General features: G+C 36.1%; 3 protein-coding genes across 3 annotated transcripts; 2 read left to right on the top strand and 1 right to left on the bottom strand.

The window, feature by feature from the left end:
• The first annotated feature begins 3,658 nt into the window (after positions 1 to 3,658).
• LOC105997016 (olfactory receptor 2J3) lies at positions 3,659 to 4,588 on the top strand. Its single transcript, XM_013031284.1, has one exon. It carries the CDS (start codon positions 3,659 to 3,661, stop codon positions 4,586 to 4,588), a length of 930 nt encoding a protein of 309 aa, XP_012886738.1.
• A 7,943-nt stretch (positions 4,589 to 12,531) lies between these two features.
• LOC105997018 (olfactory receptor 2J3-like) lies at positions 12,532 to 13,461 on the top strand. The gene has a single exon (XM_013031291.1). It carries the CDS (start codon positions 12,532 to 12,534, stop codon positions 13,459 to 13,461), a length of 930 nt encoding a protein of 309 aa, XP_012886745.1.
• Positions 13,462 to 17,421: 3,960 nt separating this feature from the next.
• Positions 17,422 to 18,360, bottom strand: LOC105996904 (olfactory receptor 2B11-like). The gene has a single exon (XM_013031144.1). The coding sequence runs from the start codon at positions 18,358 to 18,360 to the stop codon at positions 17,422 to 17,424; it is 939 nt and encodes a 312-aa protein (XP_012886598.1).
• Between the last annotated feature and the right edge of the window lie 6,430 nt (positions 18,361 to 24,790).

The raw sequence follows: 24,790 nt of genomic DNA, 5'->3' as shown, positions 1-24,790 counted from the left end.
CACAAATTCCTAGTTTCTTCCTGGTTGTATGTGATATTTTGTCCCTTCTATCCTATCTCTTGTGAACTTCTCTTTATAAGAATGCAACCTATGGTTCCTACATTGAGTCAGTCAACAGTTAATTTTAGCCAATGTACTGAGTCATGGAAACAAAACATCAAATCTATAATAAAAAGTAACTAAATTTTGGTCCATGTGTCACGTGGTATTCTGTGTCCCATTCTAAGTAATTAAAAATTCTGAAAACTTTCCATCCTCTTTTTTTTCTTTGCCAGTCTTGGGGCTTGAACTCAGGGCTTGGGCACAGTCCCTGAGCTTCTTTTGCTCAAGGCTAGCACTCTATCACTTGAGCCACAGCGCCACTTCTGGCTTTTTCTATTTATGTGGTACTGAGGAACTGAACCTAGGGCTTCATGCATGGTAGGCAAGCACTCTACCATTAAGTCACATTCCCAGCCCTACATCCTCTCTTAAATGGTGGTAATTTCTAAGTGAGGAAATTCTCTTTATTTACTGTCTGAATATTGCTGCTTAGGGTTTCAGCTATATCTCTGAAAATTAGCTACTCCCCACATCTTTTATTGGGGCTGCAGTTATATGAGAAATTAAGAAATAGTGGGAAAGGGACACCACAGGTGTCTCTACTCTGATTTTTTGTCTTGTGCCTTAGCTCAGGAGGAAGCACGATAGCATTGACCACTGAAGGATGTGACAAAGGGTTCATAAAAATGATGGGGCACGCAGGGCATCAGTGGCTCACATCTGTAATCCTAGCTACTCAGGAGGCTGAGATCTGGGGATCATGGTTCAAAGCCAGCCCGGGCAGGAAAAGTCCATGAGACTCTTATCTCCAATAAACCACCACAAAACCAGAAGTGGTACTGTGGTTCAAGTGGTAGAGCGCTCACCTTGAGTTTAAGAGCTGAGGGACAGAGCCCAGGCCCAGAGTTCAAGCCTCATAACCAACCAAAAAAAAATGGTGGGTTACTATGCACAGCCACAAATAACTACATGACAAAAGCCAGTATTCATCTTTCCAAGAAAAGATTAAAAACTTCCATGAGAAAAAAACAAAACACAAAAGACATGTAAAATCGAATCTATAAGCCTAATGACTCAGGAAGCTGAGAGCCAGAGGAATGTAATTTGAGGCCAGACTTAGCAAAAAAAAAAAAAATCCAGTAGACTCTCCAAAATTACCAGCCAAAAGCAGAGTTAGAGACAGGGCCCATGCTAGCAAGTAAGCCAAGAAACCTCAAGACCCTAGGTTCAAACCCTAGTACCTTACCCCTAATCCCCCTACATGTGGATTATAATCTTCTCTTTTGAGACATATTAAATTGTACACTGTAAAGATTTCATCAGGATGTTTCCACATATGCACATGATATACTTGGATCATATTGTTCCTTCTATTATACTTTCTTACCTCTTTGTCAGTTCCCTTCTCTCTTTCATTTTCACCTTCCTAAATTCCCTTTTCACCTTACTAACCTTGGTCGTTTTGTTTTGTTTCCATCCAGCTGTCACAAATGAAAGGAAACAGATGATACTTTGTGAGACTGGCTTATTTCACTGAACATGACATTCTCCATTTCCAGCAAAGGACATCATTTCATTCTTCTCGATGCAGAGTAAAACACCATTGTGTATATAATACTACCTTTTCTTTATACATGCATTAGATGATGGCCATGTGGGCTGATTACAGAACTTGACTAATGTGATATGAGTATTCAGGCATCTTATGGTAGGTTGACTTTGATTCTTTGGGGAATATTCCCAAAGTAGTATGGCTGGATCGTATGAGTTCTCTTCTTAATTTTTGAGGAACCACCGTATGTGTGTGTGTGTGTGTGTATATATATATATATATATTATATATATATATACATTTATATGTATGTATATAACTTTTTAATACAAAAACATCAGACTCATTAATCACAGTATACAAAATGAAAAAAATCCTTTAATTTCATTAAATATTCATCTTCCTCTCTAAAACATTCATATTCCTCTCTAAACACGAGAATAAATCCTATATAGAAACTATGGTTTCTACTTAGAATTTACATCATGTATTAGTTATAGGCTACACGCAGAAGACTGGATCCACTTCTCACTCTAAGTACTGTCCTCAGCTCTCCTCCCTTCTCCTTCCCTCCATACCTTTCCTTCTTTCTGTGTTCTCTCAGTGGGTTTTTCGTTCCTACTCCCACATTTTTCTTTTTTAAAATGTATTTTGTCCACTTATCCTCGAAGAGCATTCGAGCAATCTTTTCTCCAGATTCTGAGCTTTATAAGAGACATTTAAAAGCTCATTAAAAAGACGTGGAGATGTAGTTGTCTTTTGGTTGCTCTCTCTCTCTATTATATTCTTTCAGATGAAAAACAAATTAGAATATGAGTTTCTTCATAAGCATATCCAACTGGAGATAATGTATTCCACCCTGCATAACAAGTGTGAAATCACTTCTAAATTTGGTATTTTTTCTCTTTTTTACTTATTTGTGATTATTATATTTTCTAGTAGCACATAAACAGTGACAGCTTTAAAATTCTGATAATTAATGCCAGTTATTTCTTATCAAAGAGTACAATTTTTATGGAAATTGTCTTCCCTAGATAGCTTAGGTACTTCTTCATTTATCACTTATTTGAGTATAATCTTAGGATGGGAACAATTTGATAGTTAAGATATTTCTGTAAAAAGAAAAATCACTGTATGAAATATAAAATATTTTGTACTTTTGGCAATGCTTTATTTTGAAAAAATCTCAAACAGAGAACAACTAGAAAAAAACAATACAAAGAACTACTAAACATTTAACATAAATTCAAGTCGAGCATTTGTAGACATTTTTTGAAAACCCTTGTTGTATCACCTATCATCTATCTGTCTCTTTGTCATTCATGTATGTCTGTTTCTCTATCATCTATCATCTATTATTCCATCTATAGTTGATATATCACCATATCCCTATCATCCAATGAGTTATCTACCTAGTAACTTACTTATTATTTATCACTTTTCTGGACTATTGCAGAGTAAGCACAGAGATGCAGTATTATTTACCAATCATTATCTAGGCTTTTACTTTTTATGAACAGGGAAAGCATTTTACATAAACTCGGCACAATTACTAACATTGTCCATTCTAAGTAGGACACAACTATTTAATCAAATATTTAGATATTTCCAGCTGTCTAAATAATTTCAATAGATCATTTTTTTTACAAGTGTGAGATCACACATTTAGAAACCCAATCACATTAGTTTCCTTTCATCTGGACCAGTTTGTAAATCTTCCTTGCCTTACTGATCTTGACTTTTTGAAGAGTCCAAAAAGTCTTGGTATGAAAATGTGTGCTAATCATTGACAGAATTAGGCTGTGCATTTCTGGCAGAACATTGCTTCAGTGACATCACGTTCTACACTGAAAGTGTCACATCAGCAGACCCACAATGTGGGTCTCTACACTGATAACTTTGACCCACATAACAAGAGTTGATGGGTATCTACCAGGATGTTTCCCAAAAAGAGAGTTTACAAATTAACAAATAATTTGTGATTTCTCAGCCAATTATCATCAATGATTTCTCTTAATGCTCAAATTGCCCAAGAATTGAAGAGAAAAAAGTAGAAGATGTACAATGATGGATAAAAGCAATACAACTTCTGAGAATGATTTCATTCTAAAGGGCTTTTCTAATTGGCCCCATCTGGAAATTATTCTCTTCGTAGTCATCTTGATCTTCTATTTGATGACACTGATAGGAAACCTGTTCATCATCATCCTGGCATACTTGGATTCCCACCTTCACACTCCCATGTACTTCTTCCTCTCAAACCTCTCTGCTCTGGATCTCTGCTACACCACCAGCTCCATTCCACAGTTGCTGTTCAACCTCTGGGGCCCAGACAAGACCATTTCTTATGCTGGCTGCATGATACAGCTCTACTTTGTCCTTGCTCTGGGAAGCACGGAGTGTGTGCTGCTGGTGGTGATGTCCTATGACCGCTATGCAGCTGTGTGCAAACCCTTGCATTACACTGTCATCATGCACCCTCGCTTCTGCCAATTGCTGGCTGTGGCCTCCTGGGTAAGTGGCTTTACAGACTCAGCACTGCATTCCCTTCTTACCTTCTGGGTGCCCTTGTGTGGACACCGCCAAGTGGATCACTTCTTCTGTGAAGTTCCAGCACTGTTGCAATTAGCATGTGTGGATACTCATGCTAATGAGATGACGCTGCTAGTCACAAGCTCTATTTTTGTCCTCATACCACTCATCCTCATTCTAACATCTTATGGTGCGATCGCCCGTGCTGTACTGAGGATGCAATCAACCACTGGGCGTCAGAAAGTCTTTGGGACTTGTGGAGCCCATCTCATGGTGGTGTCCCTCTTTTTTATTCCAGCCATGTGTATCTATCTCCAGCCTCCAACTGAAAATTCTCAAGACCGGGGCAAGTTCATTGCCCTGTTTTACACAGTTGTCACACCTAGCCTCAACCCTCTCATCTACACCCTCAGAAACAAAGATGTGAGAGAAGCAGTGAAGAGACTGGTGGGAGGAGAGTAGTCTGTGCACCTGTGACATTTACATTTCAATGGTACATTGTAACGGTTTATCAGTCCATCCATCATCAACACCACACTTTCAAACAGCATTTCTTCTGCATGTAAAACAACAATTAAAAGAAAATCTCTAGACTGTGTTTTTTAAATTTCTGTCTTTCTAGGATGAATATTTTCGATATTGTTTTTCTTTTCCATTTATGTAAACACTAGATAAAATATCTGCAATATTTCCTTCATCATTCCTATTCATTTTGAATAGCAAATAATAAGATTTTTTTAAATTTTTTAAAATTTTATTTATATTATGAACCCTAAGATATGTATTTAAATGTTTTTCCTTTCATGTAATTGTTTCTAGAATATTTATAAGATTATTTCTTTGTTGATTTGTATGTCCCTCCCCCATGGTATAAACCCCTGCTTTCACTGTATTTGATGTTGTTATAATTTGTGGAGGGGAAGGGAAAAAGCAAATCGTTTAAATAGGGATACAGATGTACCCATTGCAACAATGAGACGTACAAGTCATATGTCGAAAATGAACTTTACAGCTTTGGTGTGGGGGGGGAGGGTTGGGTGCCTATAAAATAAGTTATATTAATAGCTAAACCTATGTTGAGTGAAATAATACATAACTACTAATTCTTTAAGACATTAAAACATTTTATTGGTCTTAACCACTTAGCAGTGCAGAAATATTTTGGTTTTGGAGAACTTTGCACAACATATTGATCTTTCATTATTGAATTCTTTTCTGTCCATTTTAAAAACTATTATTGTAAAGGTGATTACAGATGTATTACAGTTACATAAGTCAGGTATTGAGTACATTTCTTTTTGAACAGTGTGACCCTTCCGTCATTTTCTCCCACTTATTTCCCTCCCCATCCCTCGATACCCCAAATTGTATAATTCATTTCCAACATAGAGTCTAGTATCACTGCTGAACTAGTTTACCCTTTGTTCTACCATTTGTGTGTTTCCCCTTCCTTCCCCTAAATCAGATACACTTACACACAAGACAAAAGGTACAGAAATCAAAAACAGTGACTATTGTGTTAATGTGATATTTTGATGTATGCATACATTAAAAGCTTATTTATTCAAATTGATTGCCATGTCTAGCATCATGTTGTATAATACACCTCAAAAGATCTATTGATATTGAACTGAAGTTTTGTACCCTTTTACTAACATGACCCTGTTTCCCATTTCTGAATCCCCAGCACCAAAGGCAAAGAGCATTCTAGTAGCCCTTTGTGCTTCTATGTGTTCAACTATTTTAGATTCACATATAACTGAAGACAGGAGGGATTTTTCATCGTCCACATAGCTTATTTTATTCAATATAATGTTCTACAGGTCTTCCATATTGTTGCAAGTAGCAATTTTTCCTTCTTTTTAAAGGTAACATACTGTGCATGGATGTGTGTATGCACGCACGTTATTACATTTTATTTATTCATTCATCTATCAATAGCCAGCTTTTTTGTGTGTCTTGGCTACTGTGAATAATGTGAATAATACTGTGAATAATCAATATAGACAGAAGATGCCTTTTCAACACAGTGATCTTATTTCTTTTGGATATACATACAGAAGAGGGATTATTGGATTACATGGTGGGTCTATTTTAAGTGTTTTGAGTGTCTTCACAATGGCAAACATTCCATCCATAGTGAGAGATTCACTTTTTCTCCACATCCTTGACAGTGCTTGTTTTTCTTTGTCTTTCTCATAATAGATTCTGTAAAGTATGAGAAAAGAAACATTGAGAGGGGGCTAGATTACGTATAAACTGGAAATTCAGTCCATAGTGGGGGGTAGGAAAACTAGTCTGGAAGCTAGAGATCAAATGGGCTGCCTGGTCCAGGATTTCTTTTAAGAGTTTGGGGACGGCTGTGATGCATAGAAAGCTCACTCTCCATCTCCCTTTTGGGTCAATCTTGCTTTGCTAGATTGCCTTTAAGACCTTGAATCAGGAGTGAATAGAAATAGGAAATTGCTCTTTCTACATTTCCAATGTGACTTTTCTTATTTCTGTTTTATACTAAGTACTGTGCTATCTGGATTCCTTAGCTGCTGTGAGAATAATTTTTATACGTGTGTGCATAAATACTATTCAAATGACTATTTCTGGGTGTAGGAGATCAAAGTCCCCTGGAAATATTTTGTAAAATTATCTTTAGGTAGTTATACAAAGGAGTCGCCATTTGACAAAGCAGTTTATGAATGCAATATATCTTGATCAGTGTTACCCCCTTTCAATGGAAATCTTTTTTAAAAATATTTATTGTAAAGGTGATATACAGAGGGATTAGTTACGTAAGTCAGGTAATGAGTACATATCTTCTGGAATAGTGTAACCCCTCCCTCATCCTTTCCTAGTCTCCCCGCCCCCACCAGCCTGCCTTCCTTCCCGGCAAAACTATGTAGTTCACTTCCAACATAGTGCCTAATGAGTATCACTGTTGAATTGGTTTACTCTTTGCCTCGCCATTTCTGTGCTTCCCTTTCCCTTCCCCAAATTACATAAACATATATAAGACAAAGGGTACAGAAGTAAAAAATAGTGACAGAAGGGAATAAGCCAAAGAAAAAAGGAAAGAAGGAAAGAAAAGAAAAAAGCACAAACAGCTCTATTAAAAATAAAAATACTCTTGTTTCCATTTCTTGGAGTTCATTTTGATAAGCATCATTTTATATAATCATATGCACAAGTTGAGTCCTTGTGATCTTCTCCTGAAGTTATCCTTCTTTGTTCTCACTGTGTGAATGTTTAGATTGCTGTTTAATTAATCATGTCCAGGTGTAATTATTTGTCTATGACTATCCTCAATGAAAATCTTGTTTAATAAAACTCTCCAATTTTCTCCATTAAAAAAAATCCCATGTTCTTTTCTTTTTCTGCATTCCAAATTTATGTTTTCTTTTAATGCACAAATATATATTTCCTTAGAAATACCGTAATTATAACATATGTTGTATTGAATGCTGGTCATATCTGTGTGAAGTTCTGCTTCATTAGTAATCTAAACAAAATCAGTTAACATAATCTTAAAGATTACCACAGGATTGCCTTTATAGTTTTGTACATTTTGCCTGAATCTTGTAGAATTTCTCACAATTATAATTTTGCACACTTTGTATATGAAAAGATTGCCTATCAATGCCATCAGGTAGAACAGCAATATTACTACAAGGAAAGAGAAGTGCTTATTTCTGCATAAACGATGTCAATAGAAAAATTAGGGAAGGAGAATAGACAGTTCTGGGACTCATTTTTAAAATCATCTCAACTCCTATAGCATGAGGTTTGGAAGCCCTCCCATTGCCAATTTAATTCTTTAAGCCAAAGTTTGTGAATTGGCATTTTCCTAGAACTCATGAAGTTCTACTGTAAGTAAATGCACTGAAGAACCAATAAAAGAAGTTAACCTTTTCTAAGTAGAGTGAGAGCCTCATTACTTAGAAGGATCTGCTTCTTTAACCCATTAGTCTCTCCTTCCCAACCAAATAGAGGGGTGCCAATGTTTCTACACCCTGTGTTACACTTAAACCTATGTATAAATGCTGATTTCTCTATTCCTATGTAAGCCAGGAGGACAGGCTTATAGACACAAATACATTCCCCAGGGATTCACATCAAACAGCTTCAAGCCCAGGAACAATCAGTATTATTTTTCTAAGCATATTTTTTTCTCTGACCTCTGAGGAATCTGCATGATTTATTCTTTGATCATTGTTGATTTGGAAATCAGAGAATTCTTTTTTGAAATTGTTTCTATTTCTCATCTATCAGTGACCAGTGAGCTCCATCACTCACTCAGGTTTCTGTGTCCTACCTTTCCTCTACAAATGTACAGATGCAAAGGGAATTTATCATCCTACATTAGGATAACATCAATTAATGTAAACAAAACAAACTTTCAGGTGGAGATCTCTGTATCAAAACAACGAGAAAAAAAACACCATTATGTTCATTATAGATGCAATTTGTACCCAATATTTGCAGTCTTGTTTGGAATTTATAAATGTGAGATCCAGCTACAGTGAACTGGCTATAGACACAGCTAGCCCGGGACAGAGACTAATGCTGAAGACCTCATAGAACAAGATGCAGTCATTCCCTATCGCTGTGCTTTCGACAACCAGTTGTTCTGGATATTACTCTGAAAAATTACATGTCTGTATTTCTAAGTAATGTCAAGTTACTTGATAGACACTTTCAATGACAATAATAAACAAAGCTGTTATTTAATGTCACACAACTTTTCTCCCATTCTCTCTAGATCTCTTTCTCTATGTGTATGTGTGTTTATGATGAAATTCCTTCTCTGGAAATTGTCACAATTCTACCAATTCTTTTTTTTTTAAATTCTGTCAATTTTAAAATACACCAATGTCTATTGGTCCTAAGTGGTTCAATCTCCAATATAATATCCTTCAGAACAAATCTGGATTGTAACTGATTTTTGTTTGGAATAATGTGGTGCTGTTCCTTCCGATTATTTACTTAGATCTTGATTATATAAGGAATCAATCTTTGATGATATAAAATTTTAATTCCACGTGGATCTAAAATTTATATTAGTAAAAACAGGACTGTGATTCCCTCATAAGTAATAAGGAATCAAGGAAAAGGTTTCAGGTAACTCACGTTAGCCCATTCCCTTTTGGTTATAGACAACTGCAAGTATTTTGCTCAGTGGTGGTTTGGATATAGAGTACATCTTGGTTCAGCAGTGTTGTATCACACTGGTGACATTCCTGGGAAATGCTTCTAATGAGGACAATTCTCTATGGGACATTACTTGACACCTTGGGATTTACCCTCCCAAGGGCCCAGTCAAGGAAATATAGCCACATTCTTCCTGTTTCCACAAAGGTCCCAATTGCTTTAATATAAAGATCCATCCCCTGATAACACTGAATGCTCTAATGAGCTTCTTCTTCTGGCTACAAATACTTTTAGTAGACTAACAGCTCTCTGACTGTCACTTCTGTAACTGCGATAATCACATTTGTTTTGCTTTGCTAACTCCATGTAATGGACCAGAATCTAAGGTGCAGGCAATTACTCATTCTGATAACTTTATGAGACAAACTCCAGCCATCAGGTTATCCACACAGAGGAGCAATAAACTCAGAAGACACACCCAGCAGGATGAACAGAAAGGGTTCAAATACTGTGAATTACTAGGTAAGAGCATCAAAACCTGTAATATAATAAGAAATAAGACATTTTCATTAATGATTAAAAACATGAGACTATACTCTGCTTTTACCTCTACAATGCTGACTATGAATCTTAGAAAGCAGAATTGACCTGCAACCAATACCAGTAACTTTATTCCTGCCCCTATGGTAAAAAAAAATCAAATAAAATTAGACCATGAAAGTCTTGTCTTTACCTTACTTACTTCTGGTATTTTCTTTTGTTTTCTCTTGTACCTTTTACCAAACTGTCTTTATAAGAATGTTGAGTGAATCATGAAATAGAGAAAGGCAACTCTGCAGCTTCACACATCCCATTTGTCCAACCTTTCTTTGAGTTGTTGTGTTTCTGGGTGGAAATGACATTTATTTATTTATTTATTTATTTTTTGTTGGTCATAGTGCCTGAATTCTGGGCCTGGGCACTGTGCCTGAACTCTTCAGCTCAAGGCTAGTGCTCTATCATTTGCGCCACAGAGCCAATTCCGGCTTTTACTGCTTATGTGGTGCCTAGGAATTGAACCCAGGACCTCATACATGCAAGGACTCTACCACTGAGCCGCCTTCCCAGCCCCCTTATTCTATTTAATTTTATCATGGCTGTGTAAAATTCCATTGTGTATAGGTATCTCATTATTCTGGATCCACTCATCCATTGTGGGACATCTGTAAGCAACTTCTTCTTCCTGTTTTTTTTTTTAAAATAGTTCCTTTGTAAAAATGTTTTGACTGATTATCCCCGGATGGCTACTGAGTTGTTAGAAGTAGTGTAGCCTAGTAGGTAATTATTTACATTATTAATACATTATGAACTGTGGGATCTGAATAATGTTGCAGTCTTAACCTGAATGTTACTAGATTTTCTCCTAAACAAACTTAAATTTTGAGTGTTGCATTTTTACCAGAGTCACATTTGCACACAGAGGCAATTATAAGACCTCTTCCCCCTAAAGAGGAAACCATAGATGATTCTGTGACTTATTTTTTTCTTATACAACAGCCTGTTAGGAAACAAGATATAAACTGCAGACCACAGGACAAGTAGTGAAGAAGTATGTGGTAAAAGTGGAAGAGACAGGACTTGAGGTAAAAAAGGATTTTAAATGGTGGATTCTCCTGTATTAACAAGACAATTATAAGATAAAATGAAACATTAACCTTTCCACTGGAAAAAAATGGAAAACACATAGGAGAAAAAAAATCACATATGAGTTATAGATCTTTGTGTATTATAGAAGGTGAAAAATAGGAACTAATGTTCAATCGGGTTAAAAAGTAAGTAGTGATTGTATCACATTTTCTACTCCTTTGTAAAGTAAAATATGACCAAATAAACAACCCTACCAAATGACAACAATGTAATTTTATATTTCATATAGATATTTGTGTTATCATAGAATAAATTACTTTCTAAACATCAAGGTGACAGCTGAGTTAATGATAATCAAAGATATCCTTAACCTCACTAGGGAAGATAACTGTCACAAAATAGTCTTTTGATAACACATTAGTGACTTCAGCTTTCTTTTCAGCATTTTCCAGGCGATTTCTATTTAGTGCATTGCACAAAAGAATGATATATCAAATATCCTCATATAAGGATGAACAGTCAGAAAAAAGAATGACAAATTTAGTAGAATATCAAATGGCCTATGTAGAATAAAGTACATCTAACCCCAATTACATCCTTATAATCTGATGTTTTTTTTTCTTTTTTTATTGTGAAAATACTGTACAGAGGGGTTACAATTACACGGGCAAAATAATGAGTTCATTTCTTATCAAGTATTGTAGTCTCCTCCTTTGTTTCCCCTTCCCATCCTCCCCCCACTCCCCCCCCCAATCCCCCCCGCCGCCCCCCCCCCTGCACCAGAGTATATTCTGATGTGTTTGTTCCACTCAAAGATCATTTCTAAATGAAAAAATAAAGCATAATTAGGGATACCAACAGACACAAAGACACAAAGATGCATGCACAATAACCTATGAATATGGAGTGTAAGAATACTTCTAAAAGGGTGTGTAAATATCACTAAATTGGAAAATAGATAAGTATAGGAGAAGGAAGATAGAAATTCTGTGTCAAAGCATAAAAAAACAAAGAAGATATGAGAGTTAGGCAAGGTAAAGTTGCTGATAGCATTTAGAGTGGCACATATGTATGCCACAAGGCTGAGAAATCTAAACACAGAGACTGGACAAAATCTCCACATGATATCAGTTACTTGTTGCACTTAACTTATACAAATTAAAAAAATACTTATTGTTATTGTTGAGGTGATGTACAGAGGGGTTACAATTGCATAAGTCAGATAAAAACTACATTTCTTTTTTTTAACAATGACACCCCTTTCCTTACTCTTTCCCAGTTTTTCCATCCTGTACCCTCCCACAAGTTGTATAGTACATTTTCAACAGGGTCTAGTGAGTACCACTGCTGTACTTATTGGTTCGTACTTTGTCCCACCATTTTTGTGACCCCCCCTTACACTCTCAAAGACAGATAAACAAACAAGACAAAAGGAAAATGATAATTAAAATTCTAAGAAGAAATTTAAATTACTACATAATTATGCTCTTCAGCTTAGACAAGAATTATGAATCATTAACAAAGGCTATGAAGTGCATGTTGCCATTACTGTACTGTCCTTGTGAACCGTAGGGTATTTAATTATATGTTTTTGGAGATGATGTGATGTTTTTCCTTCAGATCACAGGGAGCACATAATGATGGAACAAACCAACACTTCTTCTAATGATTATTTTGTTTTGCTGGGGTTTTCCAACTGGCCTCATCTAGAAGTAATTCTCTTCGTGGTCATCTTGATCTTCTACTTGCTGACACTGATAGGAAACCTGTTCATCATCATCCTGTCATACCTGGACTCCCACCTCCACACTCCCATGTACTTCTTCCTCTCAAACCTCTCTGTTCTGGATCTCTGCTATACTACCAGCTCCATCCCCCAATTGCTCTTCAACCTCTGGGGTCCAGACAAGACCATTTCTTATGCTGGTTGCATGATTCAGCTCTATTTTGTTCTTGCATTAGGAGCCACAGAGTGTGTGCTGCTGGTGGTGATGTCCTATGACCGCTATGCAGCTGTGTGCAAACCCTTGCATTACACTGTCCTCATGCACCCTCGCTTCTGCCGATTATTGGCTTTAGGCTCATGGGTATGTGGCTTTACCAACTCAGCACTTCATTCCCTCTTTACTTTCCTGGTACCCCTGTGTGGACATCGCCAAGTGGATCATTTCTTCTGTGAAGTTCCAGCTCTGCTACAAATATCATGTGTTGATACCCGAGCCAATGAGATGACCCTCATGGTCACAAGCTCTATTTTTGTTCTCATACCACTCATCCTCATTTTCACTTCCTATGGTGCCATTGCTCGGGCAGTGTTGAGAATGAAATCAAGCACTGGACTTCAGAAAGTCTTTGGGACATGTGGAGCCCATCTCATGGTGGTGTCCCTCTTTTTTATTCCAGTCATGTGCATCTATCTCCAACCTCCAACTGAAAACTCCCAAGACCACGGCAAGTTCATTGCCCTGTTTTACACAGTTGTCACACCTAGCCTCAACCCTCTCATCTACACCCTCAGAAACAAAGATGTGAGAGGGGCACTAAGGAGACTGACTGGACGAGGGTAGTCTGTGTCCTTGTTACACTGACTCGAATCTGCATCTCTTCTTGACCAATAACTCATAAATTCATCAGTTCACCAACTACCCTTTTATTCAATAAACATTTACTAAGATAAAACTTTCACAAGCATGGAGGAGTTCTTCCTGGCAAATATATATTAAGCACAATCTGCCTGACTCATACTAGTATGGAGAACACAGCCATGTAAATTCAAGATTGCCACATTTTTTTCAACATCCCAACAAATATGAATCTGAAATCCTTTCTTAATTAAACATGATTGTAAAACAAATCGTAAATATTTTCAGAAGAGCAATGTATAATTCCGGTGGAAAGTTGAATTTTTTGATTAAAAACATCTCTACAATGTATCCTTGAATATCTTGTTTCCTACATAGTCAAGTTAGAGACATTGTAAAATATTTTAAGTAAAGCTGGGTGTGGTGGTAATTCAAGCACTCAGGAGGTGAAAATAGTAATATGAAAAGTTTCAGGCCTAGACAGGGGTTGGTGTGGCCTATGTCTATAATCCTAGCTACTAAGGATGCTGAAATCTGACAGATTCAAAGCCAGCCCAGGCAGGAAAGTCTGTGAGACTTGTTATCTCCAATTAACTACCAGAAAAACAGATGTGGCACTGTGGTTCAAAATGGTTGAGTGCTAACGTTGAGCAAAAGAGCTCAGGGAAAGTGCCTAGGCCCCACAACCAACCATAAAAAAACAAACCTTTAGCCACTCCTCTACATAATGAGTTTTCTCCCAGCCAAGGCTACATAGTATGATTCTGTTCGAAACCAAACTAAACAAAACAGAAAAAAAAAGAAATAACGGAACAGGAATAGGATTTTTTACAATAATTTTCTTTGTTGAGCTAGGGCTGTTAGTTTTGAAATAAGTATCCTACAAAGGTTCCTGTGATCACATTTCTCACCATCTAAAGTTTTCCCTCCAGTTATATTAAGGTATATTTGACAAATATTGTATGCATTTATGATACATAATATGAAGTTTTACTATATATATGTATATATACATCAGAAATTCACTTATTCAAGCCAATTGTTATGTCCATTTTCCTTTTTCTACTTAGTATCCTTTTTTCAAATATAACCATAGATTTGTTACATCACCATATTTATCCTTTTTCTACCATATTTTCATGCCCCAGTGGCCTCTGGGATTCCTAAAAGTAATATAATTCTGAGTATTACAGTTTGAAAAGACACTGGATTTATATTAGTTGTAAATGAATTTATTCTAATCATCTTTCTTATAAAAAGGATGATATACTTTTTTGCCAAGCCAGTATTATGCTGTGCCAATCTACAAATCTCTCTTTTTTTATTATGAAAATACTGTACAGAGGAGTTTCAATTACATGGGCAAGACAATGAGTACATTTCCTATCAAGCATTGTTGCCTCCTCCTTTGTTTCTCCTTCCTATCCCTTCCCATCTCCCCCCCACCACCCCCCCTCTCCCCCTTCCCTTCTCTCCCCGCTCCCCCCGCAAGTGTTGAGGAAACCATTGTTTAACTACCTTAAAGATTTTCACAACATGCACTTTTGTTTTCTTTAAGGAAAGTGTTCAATGTTTTGATGTCTTCCATTTGTTCCATGAGAAAGCCCTGCCTGGCTTGCTTGGCCTTGAGGAAAGTTTTTGGATCTCTTTTATGGAAAGTGTAATCTCAGCATTTGTTTCATCTCCTGCTTAGTTTCAAGGACTCAGCATACCTTCCTCACCCAATAGGTACTTTTCCTTTAACATATTTTTTCCAAAGTTAACTGACTCAGCATTCATGCTGCTTATACTGTATATACACCTCAGAAATACATTATTTTCTAGGAAAGTATCATATAAAATATTACTGTATTTTTTTACCCTTCAGCACTCATAATAGTCTTTATCCTGTGATATTCAACATATTTCCTAGAATTCCTATATTTTCAAAGTTTGGGTGAATTAAGAGTATCTGTGGACTTAAACATGAGTGTACACATTAACTAGCCCAGGATTGAGGATGACTTAAAAACTTACAACATCTGTAACCTGTCTCTATTGTAATGCTTACAACACACATAGACCTTTCTAGTACCAAGCTCTAAAACTAAAAGCATTCTATATTTCTCTGTATGTAACACTGACAAAGATACTTTAACTGGTAATTATGATTTGATTTGATTATGATGTAAATTCCCATCAGAGAATCCCAACTCTTAATATGGATATGATTTGTGCATGAATGCAAAATTCAGAGATTTTGGCAGTCAGAAATCTGTTAATTTTTAATTTCTTACCATTAGCCTTGAGAATTGAATTAGTACCACATGGTCTGTTATTTTTTAGCATTAACCAGGGTTTTTGGTTGTTTCTTGTGTGGAATAATATGAAATTAATTTTATTTCCAATTATTTTCTTTGATGGCTGGTCATATAAAAAGTATGTTAGAAAGATTCTATCAAATTGTTTTACTTACAAGTGTTTATTTCTTCATTACATTGGTATTGAATTCTCAACACAAAATCAATATCACATGACCGTACAATCTATTCATTATTTTTATAAATTGTAACTAATTTAAGGACAGAGCATTAAATTTTCATTATGAGTCATAGATCTGTATGTTTATCATTTTCATCATTTAGTGATACAGACTTTGAACATTCTTATGCTCAAAAAATACATAAAGAAATACACACTCATGTTGTTGGTTGAAGTAATTAAATTGCATTCTAATCGAGGGTAAGGTATTACTTTTTCATGGTGAGTGTTTTAGGTTGAAATGTTTATTTTGTGTTTGAAGGGGTTTTGTTTAATTTGATAATTTATGTAATGTACTTTGCTTCGACTTATCACATATATATATTTTTTATTAAATCCCTTTTTCTCTTCCCCCCTCTACTTAAGTTTTTAGTGAATTTCATTGTGTAAATAATCTTTGTTTCAATGAAACACTGAAATGTTTACAAGTGGTCAACCCTAATAACATATCTTCTTTCAACTGACTCAAAAAACTCATGCTAAAATATTTAAAAAGACTTCTTAGAAATTTACCAGTAGTATAGCTTCATTTATGCTACATGTTTTATTACTTAATAATAAATTCTTCACTGAAACATAGAAAGACTTCACTGAAACATAGCACACTTGCTAGTCAAGCAAGATTAATGTTTTGTGGTAGAGGTGTTTAAACTCAGAGCCTCATGTGTGATAGGGTCTCTTCCCCTGAGCTGTGTATCCATCTTTGTTACTGTTCGAGTTATCCTTAAGATAAGGTCTTGCTTCCTGCCTTGTCTGAACCTGGACTGAGAACCAACGATTTCAGGCTTCCTTCCCATGGTTAGGATAACAAATGTGTGCCACCACCCCTAACTTCCTCTGATGAAATGGCATTTAACAAACTTTTCTGCTTGGGATATATAATAGGTACTAGACATTTGCACATGGCGTAATATTCTTCTTAAAAGATAAGGCATCCAAATATATTAAAGTTGAGGAAGTTATGACTCATGAGTCTTTGAATGTTCTCCAAATGATGACCTGTGCGTAAAGCTGCCCCAGACTCTTGGGAAGCTCAAAGGATCATGGAATGTTTCTTAAGAGGCACAAATAGGAAGCCCACTCATGAGTGTTTGGCAGGGAACTTTTATGATTAGCTTAGAGTAATGGAATTATATCACAGTATTTTAATATTTTTGCTACTTCAAGAAGTTACTATTCCTGATAATTATCTTATTCTATTTATTCTATTATTCTGTTATAATTATTATATTATCTTATTATGTTTTCAAATCAGAGTGTCCATACTGGAACATTGTAGCCAAATATAATCATTGGCTGGTACAATTAAAACAATACATATAATGACATTTTACAAAAAGAACATATAAGAACTAATGAGAGGTGAGTCAGGAGAGACAACTTTATAAACCTATCTTAATTGTAAAATTGGATGTCTACAAACTTTCACTTCAAACGGAAGATGCTCCTCACCAAGTTGCCTAATGCCCCCTTCACATCCTTATTCCTCAAGGTGTAGATGAAGGGGTTGAGGGTAGGAGTCACCACTCCATAGAAGAGAGCCATGAACTTGGGCTGGTCCCTTGTGATGGAGGAGGGGGGTTGAAGGTACATGCTAATGGCTGGACCATAAAATAACAAAACGACAATGAGATGAGAGGAGCATGTCCCAAATGCTTTTTTTCTTCCCTCAGAAGATTTGATATTAAGCACAGCATGCCCAATACTAGCATAGGAAGCAAGAATTAGGCATAGAGGAATGGCTAGCATAAAAATGCATACCACAGAGAGGGTGAGCTCATTGGCCTCCTTCTCACCGCAGGCAGTCTTGATCAGGACTGGGATCTCACACACCAAGTGATCCAGTGTATTTGTGCCACACAGGGGCAGCTTTAGTGTAACTGTGGCCTCTGATACAGCATAGGTAATGCCACACAGCCACACGATGCACATTAACAGGATGCAGAGGCGCTGGTTCATGATGAGGGAGTAGTGCAGAGGTCTGCAAATGGCCACATAGCGATCAAAGGACATAAGACCGAGGAGCAGACATTCTGTGCCTCCCATTATGTGAAAGAAATAAAGCTGAACTGCACACCCCATGTAGCTGATGGTCTTCTTAGAGCTCCCCAGGTTGAACAGCATCTGAGGGACGATGCTGGTGGTGTAACAAATGTCCAAAAAGGAGAGGTTGGTGAGGAAGAAATACATGGGGCTGTGGAGCCGGGGATCTAACCTGGACACCAGGATGATGATGATGTTTCCCAACATAGCTATGGGGTATGTTATCAGAAGAATAACAAAGAGAGGAAGCTCCAGCCAAGGTCTATCAGCAAATCCTAGTAGAATGAACTCTTCAGGGTGACTTCCATTAATGAGAGCCATTCTTTTCAGTTTTTTTCTACAGTAATATGGTAGGTTAATGATAACATAGAGAGAAATGACACATTAGTAACGTAATATATAAAATGGAATATTAGTGTCAGTTTGAAATACCATGAAGGATCTGCCACCGTGTGATCTAGATTTCTTTCTTAACACTAAAAACTAAAAGAAGTTAAGTAAGTCACATTAAACAAGTAATCCAATCCCTACACACTGGATTTCTTCTGTAGGTGTCAATGGCTGAAATATTGAGATAGAGATAGAATAACATAACGTAAGAATATATTCTTTTAAAAATAACGTAAGAATGATTAGGAGTTAGACAATGATCAAAATAGGTGCCACAGGCTCAATCTAGTTAGGTAAAAAATCATGTCATTTCTACAAGGAAGGGGAAGATTTTGAATTTTAAAAAAAAATCTATCTTTGGCATTTGAAATTAAGGAAGAATTTAAAAAACTGATCATGTCATATTATAATTATTAAGGAAGAAATTAAAAAGCTGATCAAGTCATATTATAATTATTAGTGACCTAATCAATTTCAAAGTTGGAAATCTTAAGGTTCTGAGGATTCTTCAAGAAGGATTTTTTTTGCATAATGTACTTCTCCATAATTGTTTGTTTACACTTTTGGTATCTAGTATTTTATGTTGAATTTTCATTGCTTATCCATTCTGTAGAGATGTTTCTTTATCAAGTAACATTTATTTCTGTTAGCCTAAATTCAACTGCTGGTAATCCTGTCAAAAGAGATCCTTATTTAGGGTAAGTAGCATTGAAAGCTATTTTATATTTCTGTTTTTTGTTGGTCATGGAGCTAGAACAAAGGGTGCTGTCCCTTAGTTCTTTAGCTCAGGGCTAGCATTCTACCACTTGAGCCCCAGCACCATTTCTGGTTTCCTAGTGGTTTATTGGAGATAAGAGTCTCACAGACTTTTCTGCCCAGGCTGGCTTTGAACTGTGATCCTCAGATCTCAGCCTCCTGAGTAGCTAGGATTACAGGCATGAGCCACCCACCCCTGGCTGTTATTTTGCATTTTTACAATATATTTCTTAGTTTTTTTAGTCTAAAATAGACATTAATATAGGAATGAAGGGAAGAAAGGAGTGTTTTTAAAAAGGAAAAGTTAAATTTCATTTACCCATTTGCCTTCATCAGTGTTTCAGAGAAAGTATAATCTGTAAAATGACAGGTATTTGGCGTCAAGTTAAGGAAACATCTCATTGATGTTATTCATTTTATTTATTTATTTTTTGTCGGTCAGGGGGCTTGAACTCTGGACCTGAGCATTGTCCCTCAGCTCTTCAGCTCAAGGCGAATGCTCTACCACTTGAGCTACAACGCCACATCAAGTTTTCTGGTGGTTTATTGGAGATAAGAGTTTCACGGACTTTCCTGCCTGGACTGGTTTTGAACCACGATCCTCAGATCTCAGCCTTCTGAGTAGCTAGGATTACAGGCATGAGCCACCGGCGCCCAGCTCATTTTTATTCTTGTAGCCAGAGATGTGATTGTTCCAGATTATATTGTGAGAACTACAAGGTAAAATTTTCTTATACTTTATTTGAAGAAGTGCTCAAAACCATCCTGTGAGCTGCCATCCAAAGTGACTCTGTGCCAGAATGTGAACCTTGCCTTTCATTATACATTATTATGAAATAAAAATGATAATGTGATAACTCATATACTAATAAAATAACAATTACAATAATTTCTTAATATGACATTTATATTAAACTCTTCTATAAAGCTTTTCATCTTTTCAAATCATCTATTGCTCACGCCAAGTATTACAACATAGGGCATGTTATATATATCTTAGACTATTTTAAAACATGTATTTTGGTGTTCTGCTAAATAACTGGGGATAATCTAAGCACCTACCAGTTCTCTATGCCTTGGGATCATCAATGAACATGGCACTTTGATAATCTCCAGAAAGCATCTGTATTCTAAGAATGTCACTCGAAGAACTTTGGCCCTTACAAAATGTGTGACCTCAATGATCAAAGTGTAATGTACACACAGTCAATTTAGGATCATCTTTAACCTCAGCTATTTTTCATGAGTATTATGTTTTGTATATGAGACATAAAATAAAAACAGTACTAATTAAGTTGATTATGAAATGACAATATTGTAATCTACCCATGTAATGGAAAAATTGTGATACTATACCTACTACACATTCATTTAAATTCTTATATCATAATGTATTAGCTTGAGTCATCCATCAACTTCATAAAGAGAAATGCAAAATTTGAATATCCAACATTTTTTCTAAAATTCCTTTGATCTAACCCTAAAAGCAATGTTTATTTAGATTGCCTCGGCAATTATAGCAAATTTGTGTAGTTTGAGAGATTTTTCATATTATTTACCTTGTTAAGAGCAGTTTTGCTGGGCATTGGTGGCTCAAGCCTGTAATCCTAGCTACCCAGGAGGCTGAGATCTGAGAAGCACAGTTCAAAGCCAGCCCAGGCAGGAAAGTCCACAAGAAAACAGGAGTGCTGCTGTGGCTCAGGTGGTACAGCGCTAGCCTTGAGCTGAAGAGCTGAGGGACAGTATTCAGACCCAGAGTTCAAGCCTCATGACCAACCAAAAAAAAAAAAAAAGAAAAGAAAAAGAAAAAGAGCATTTTGTTTGTGAGTGGAAATTGCTTTGAGCTTTGCTCTTTCTTTTTGTACTTTCCTTCAGACTTACTCTTGCAGTTAAATTAAAGTCCATATTTCTATCCTTGGATTTGTCTTGTTTTGTGGGCTTTTTTCATGCTATTTCATTATGGTTAGCTTTTTGAATTTCATAACTTTTGAATTTTGTATTTCCAGTGATTTTTTAAATCACTATGTCAATACCTAGAGATCTATTCATCCAGGAATACTCAACTTCTCTTCAATAAATCACCTGGCTGTAACATCTTGTCTCTATTTCCACACATTTTTATTCTCTTGTAGCTAATTCATACTATGTTATATTTCATACTACATTATATTTCATTTATACTTGTAGCACATTTTAGCTTTATAGGTTGTAAAGAATAGGAAAAATAAAAGCAATTTGAGACCATAGTAACTGAATGAAACAAGTAAACAAGTCTATTCATCATTTTGAAAATATATTTTAGAAACTGAAATGATTACAAACTTCATACATTGAAAATTTGGGCATATTGTATTTGGGGAAAATAGCGCTTGCTGAAATTGAAATAATTTTTAAATCAGAGACTAAGAAAGAAATTAATTACAAATAATAGTCTAATTGTTCCTAAGAGGCACCAAATGAAGTCTTTGCAAAGTTTAAAAGAGGCTCTCTGAAATGCAATGTTATTTTTTCTTAAAAATTATCTTTTCCTTTTATTATAATCTTTAAATAGTTGTACAAAGGAGTTACCATTTGACAAAGCAGTTTATGAATATATCTTGATCAATGGCACTCCTGTCAATATTTTCACACATCCTTCACCTACCCATTCCTTCCCTCCGTCTTCTTAATGTTGTAGACTATACATGGGATTCTGGATGGCATTCTCCCTTTCATTTATCTTCCCCTCTTCCATTCTTCCCCCACCCTGCCCAGCCCTGCCCTTTTCAAGTCCCAGCTTAATTTCAGTTTTGCTTATTTTTTGTTTAATTTTGCTGAATTTTGATTTTCTTTAACATATACATTAGGCATTGTGATCTGCTCACATTCCAACCTTCCCTGAGGATGTATGACCTTGGAAAAAATCTTTTTACTCACCTTATTTTGATAATCTTTGATAAAAAAATATGAAGGAATTTCCTTGATTTGTTCAAAATCTGAGAGAAGGTCAGAGAAATTTGTCATAGGACTGTTAATATACCAGATAGAAAAATGCTTAGTGAAGGAAGGCAATATAGAAAAAGCTCACAGAGGTTTGTGAGTATACTATTTGACTGCTATGCCTGAGGCCCCATGAGCATTAGTTCTTCGTAGGACACTCATTAATTCCTCTTCCACATCAGACATATCCTGGGAATAGAATTCTCTATGGAAATATTCCTGTGCACAATTAGGTATCTGCTGAACTGAGTCAGTAGCAAGTATCTTCAATGGTTGGATGTGTTTTGAAATAAACTGGTTCCATTTCCCAGCACACAGAACACCAGCTTAAAGTAGTGCACAAGTGAAGGTCAGCTAGGATAAATACTTCTGAGAAATTTAAGTGAGAATTTCTTGAAATTGTTACTTTATTGAGCAAGATTTTTTTTAAAAAAATAGGTTATATTTTTTTTAAAATAGGTCATGAAATGATTGCAACATGAAAATGAAGTCGAAGGTTTACTTGTCATAATATCCAAGATCATTGACTTTCTGTTTTGAGCTATATTCTTTCACAAATACAATCAGACATTGATTATCTTGCAACATATTTAACCATTTTCACCCTACTTTCATTCCTCAATGATCTTTGAATGTTTGAAAGATACTGTAAGTCTGAGTATCACATTGTGAAAAGACTTGGAATTATATTAGTTATAATGTATTTGTTGAATTATAATCTTGTAAGAAATATGATGTATTAAAACAAATCTTAGCAGGTGTAGGGCGCCAGTGGCTAATGTCTGTAATCTTAGCTACTCAGAAGGCTAAGATCTGAGGATCATGGTTCAAAGTCAGCTGGGGCAGGAAAGTCCATGAGACTCTTATCTCCAATAAACCACCAGAAAACTGGAAGTGGCACTGTGGCACTGTAGAGTGCTAGCCTTGAGCTGAAGAGCTGAGGGACAGCACCTAGGCCCAGAGTTCAAGCCCCATGACTGAAAAGAAAATCATAGCAGGATTTTTTGTATATATTTTTTATTGTAAAAATACTATACAGAGGGGTTACAGTTACATGAGTAAGGTAATGAGTACATTTCCTATCTTGCATTGTTACCCCCTCCTTTGTTTTTTCCCTATCATCCCTTCCCTCCCCACCTCCCCAACTTCTCCCTCCAACCATCACAAACTGTAAAATTGGTTTTCAAAATAGTGTCTTGTACCTCTCATTGTTACAATGGGTCATCCTGTTACCTTATTTCAGCATTTTGTTATTTCCTTTCCCTTCCCCAAATTAGAAAAATGTATGTACAAGATTCAGGGCACAGGAATCAAATGCAGTGAAAACAGGGGTTATTTCATAGGGGAAGAACATACCAAAGAAACAAAAAAATCACACGTTATAATTTAAATACATTAAAAACAATAGCAAGAAAGAGAAAACCAATTGTGTCCTTATCTTGGGGTTCATTTTGCTTATCATCATCTTATATGGTCCTATGTACATAGCTTTTGACCTTTTCTTCTTGTCCTAGACATATACTAGTTATTGCAAATAAGGGTAACCATGGGACCTATGTGTCCTTAGGCCTGGCTTACTTCACTTAACATAATTTTTCCAAGTCTTTCAATTTCCTAACAAATGGGGCTATGTTAATATTTCTGCTGGAGGCATAGAATTCAATTGTGTATATATACCACATTTTCTTGATCCATTCATCTACTGAGGGGCAACTGGTTTGGTTCCATACCTTAGCTATGGTAAATAATGCTCCAATAAACATACTTGTGCTGGTAGCTTTAATATAGCCTTGTTTGTAAACGTTTGGGTAAATACCCCAAAGTGGGATTGCTGGGTCATATGGGAGCTCAATGGGAGCCTTTTGAGGAACCTGCATACCGATTTCCAAAGTGGTTAAAGTTTATGCTCCTACCATCAATGCAGTAGGGTTCCCTTTTGGCCACATCCCCTCCAGCATCTGTTATTCGAATTCTTGATGATAGCCATTCTAACTGGGGTAAAGTGGAATCCCAGTGTTGTTTGATTTGCATTTCTTTTATGGCTAGAAAACTTGAGCATTTCTTCAAGTGTCTATTGGCCATTTTTATTTCCTCTTCAGAGAAGTTTCTCTCTTTTTTCTTAATATATATTTTTATTGTAAAGATACTGTACAGATGGGTTACAGTTACACGAGCAAGGTAATGAGTCCATTTCCTATTGAGCGTTGTTACAACCTCCTTTGTTTTTCCCTTTTTTTTTAAACATCTCTTCCTTCCCCACCTCCCTCACTCCTCCCTCCTTCCCCAACCTCCTGCAAAGATGTAAAGTTCATTTTCAACATATTGTCTGCACATCTCATTGTTACAATGGGTTATCCTGAATCCTTATTTCAGCATTTTGTTATTTAAGTCTTTACCCCACTTATTTTATTCCCATTAACTCCTTTTGTCCACCATCGATACTGACATTTAGATTTTTGTTTGTGATCAGAATATTTCATAAAGAAAAAGAGATTGTCTTAAAAACAAAATTCAAGAGCAAAATGTGTCAGTAGTTTTCCTATCTCCAGTGTACCCCAGCAAAATATTCACAGCTGCTAAGAAACTGATAACTTCCAAGCTGCAATTTACCATGTACTTAGAAACA

This window comes from Dipodomys ordii, unplaced genomic scaffold (genome assembly GCF_000151885.1).
Source record: "Dipodomys ordii isolate 6190 unplaced genomic scaffold, Dord_2.0 Scaffold138, whole genome shotgun sequence".
NCBI classification, from domain to species: domain Eukaryota; kingdom Metazoa; phylum Chordata; class Mammalia; order Rodentia; family Heteromyidae; genus Dipodomys; species Dipodomys ordii.
This window is presented reverse-complemented; position numbering and strand designations above follow the sequence as displayed.

Excerpts from the sequence above, each read along its gene's own strand:
- LOC105997016 (XM_013031284.1), top strand. The coding sequence starts at position 3,659 with ATGATGGATAAAAGCAATACAACTTCTGAGAATGATTTCATTCTAAAG.
- LOC105996904 (XM_013031144.1), bottom strand. The coding sequence starts at position 18,360 with ATGGCTCTCATTAATGGAAGTCACCCTGAAGAGTTCATTCTACTAGGA.
- LOC105997018 (XM_013031291.1), top strand. The coding sequence starts at position 12,532 with ATGATGGAACAAACCAACACTTCTTCTAATGATTATTTTGTTTTGCTG.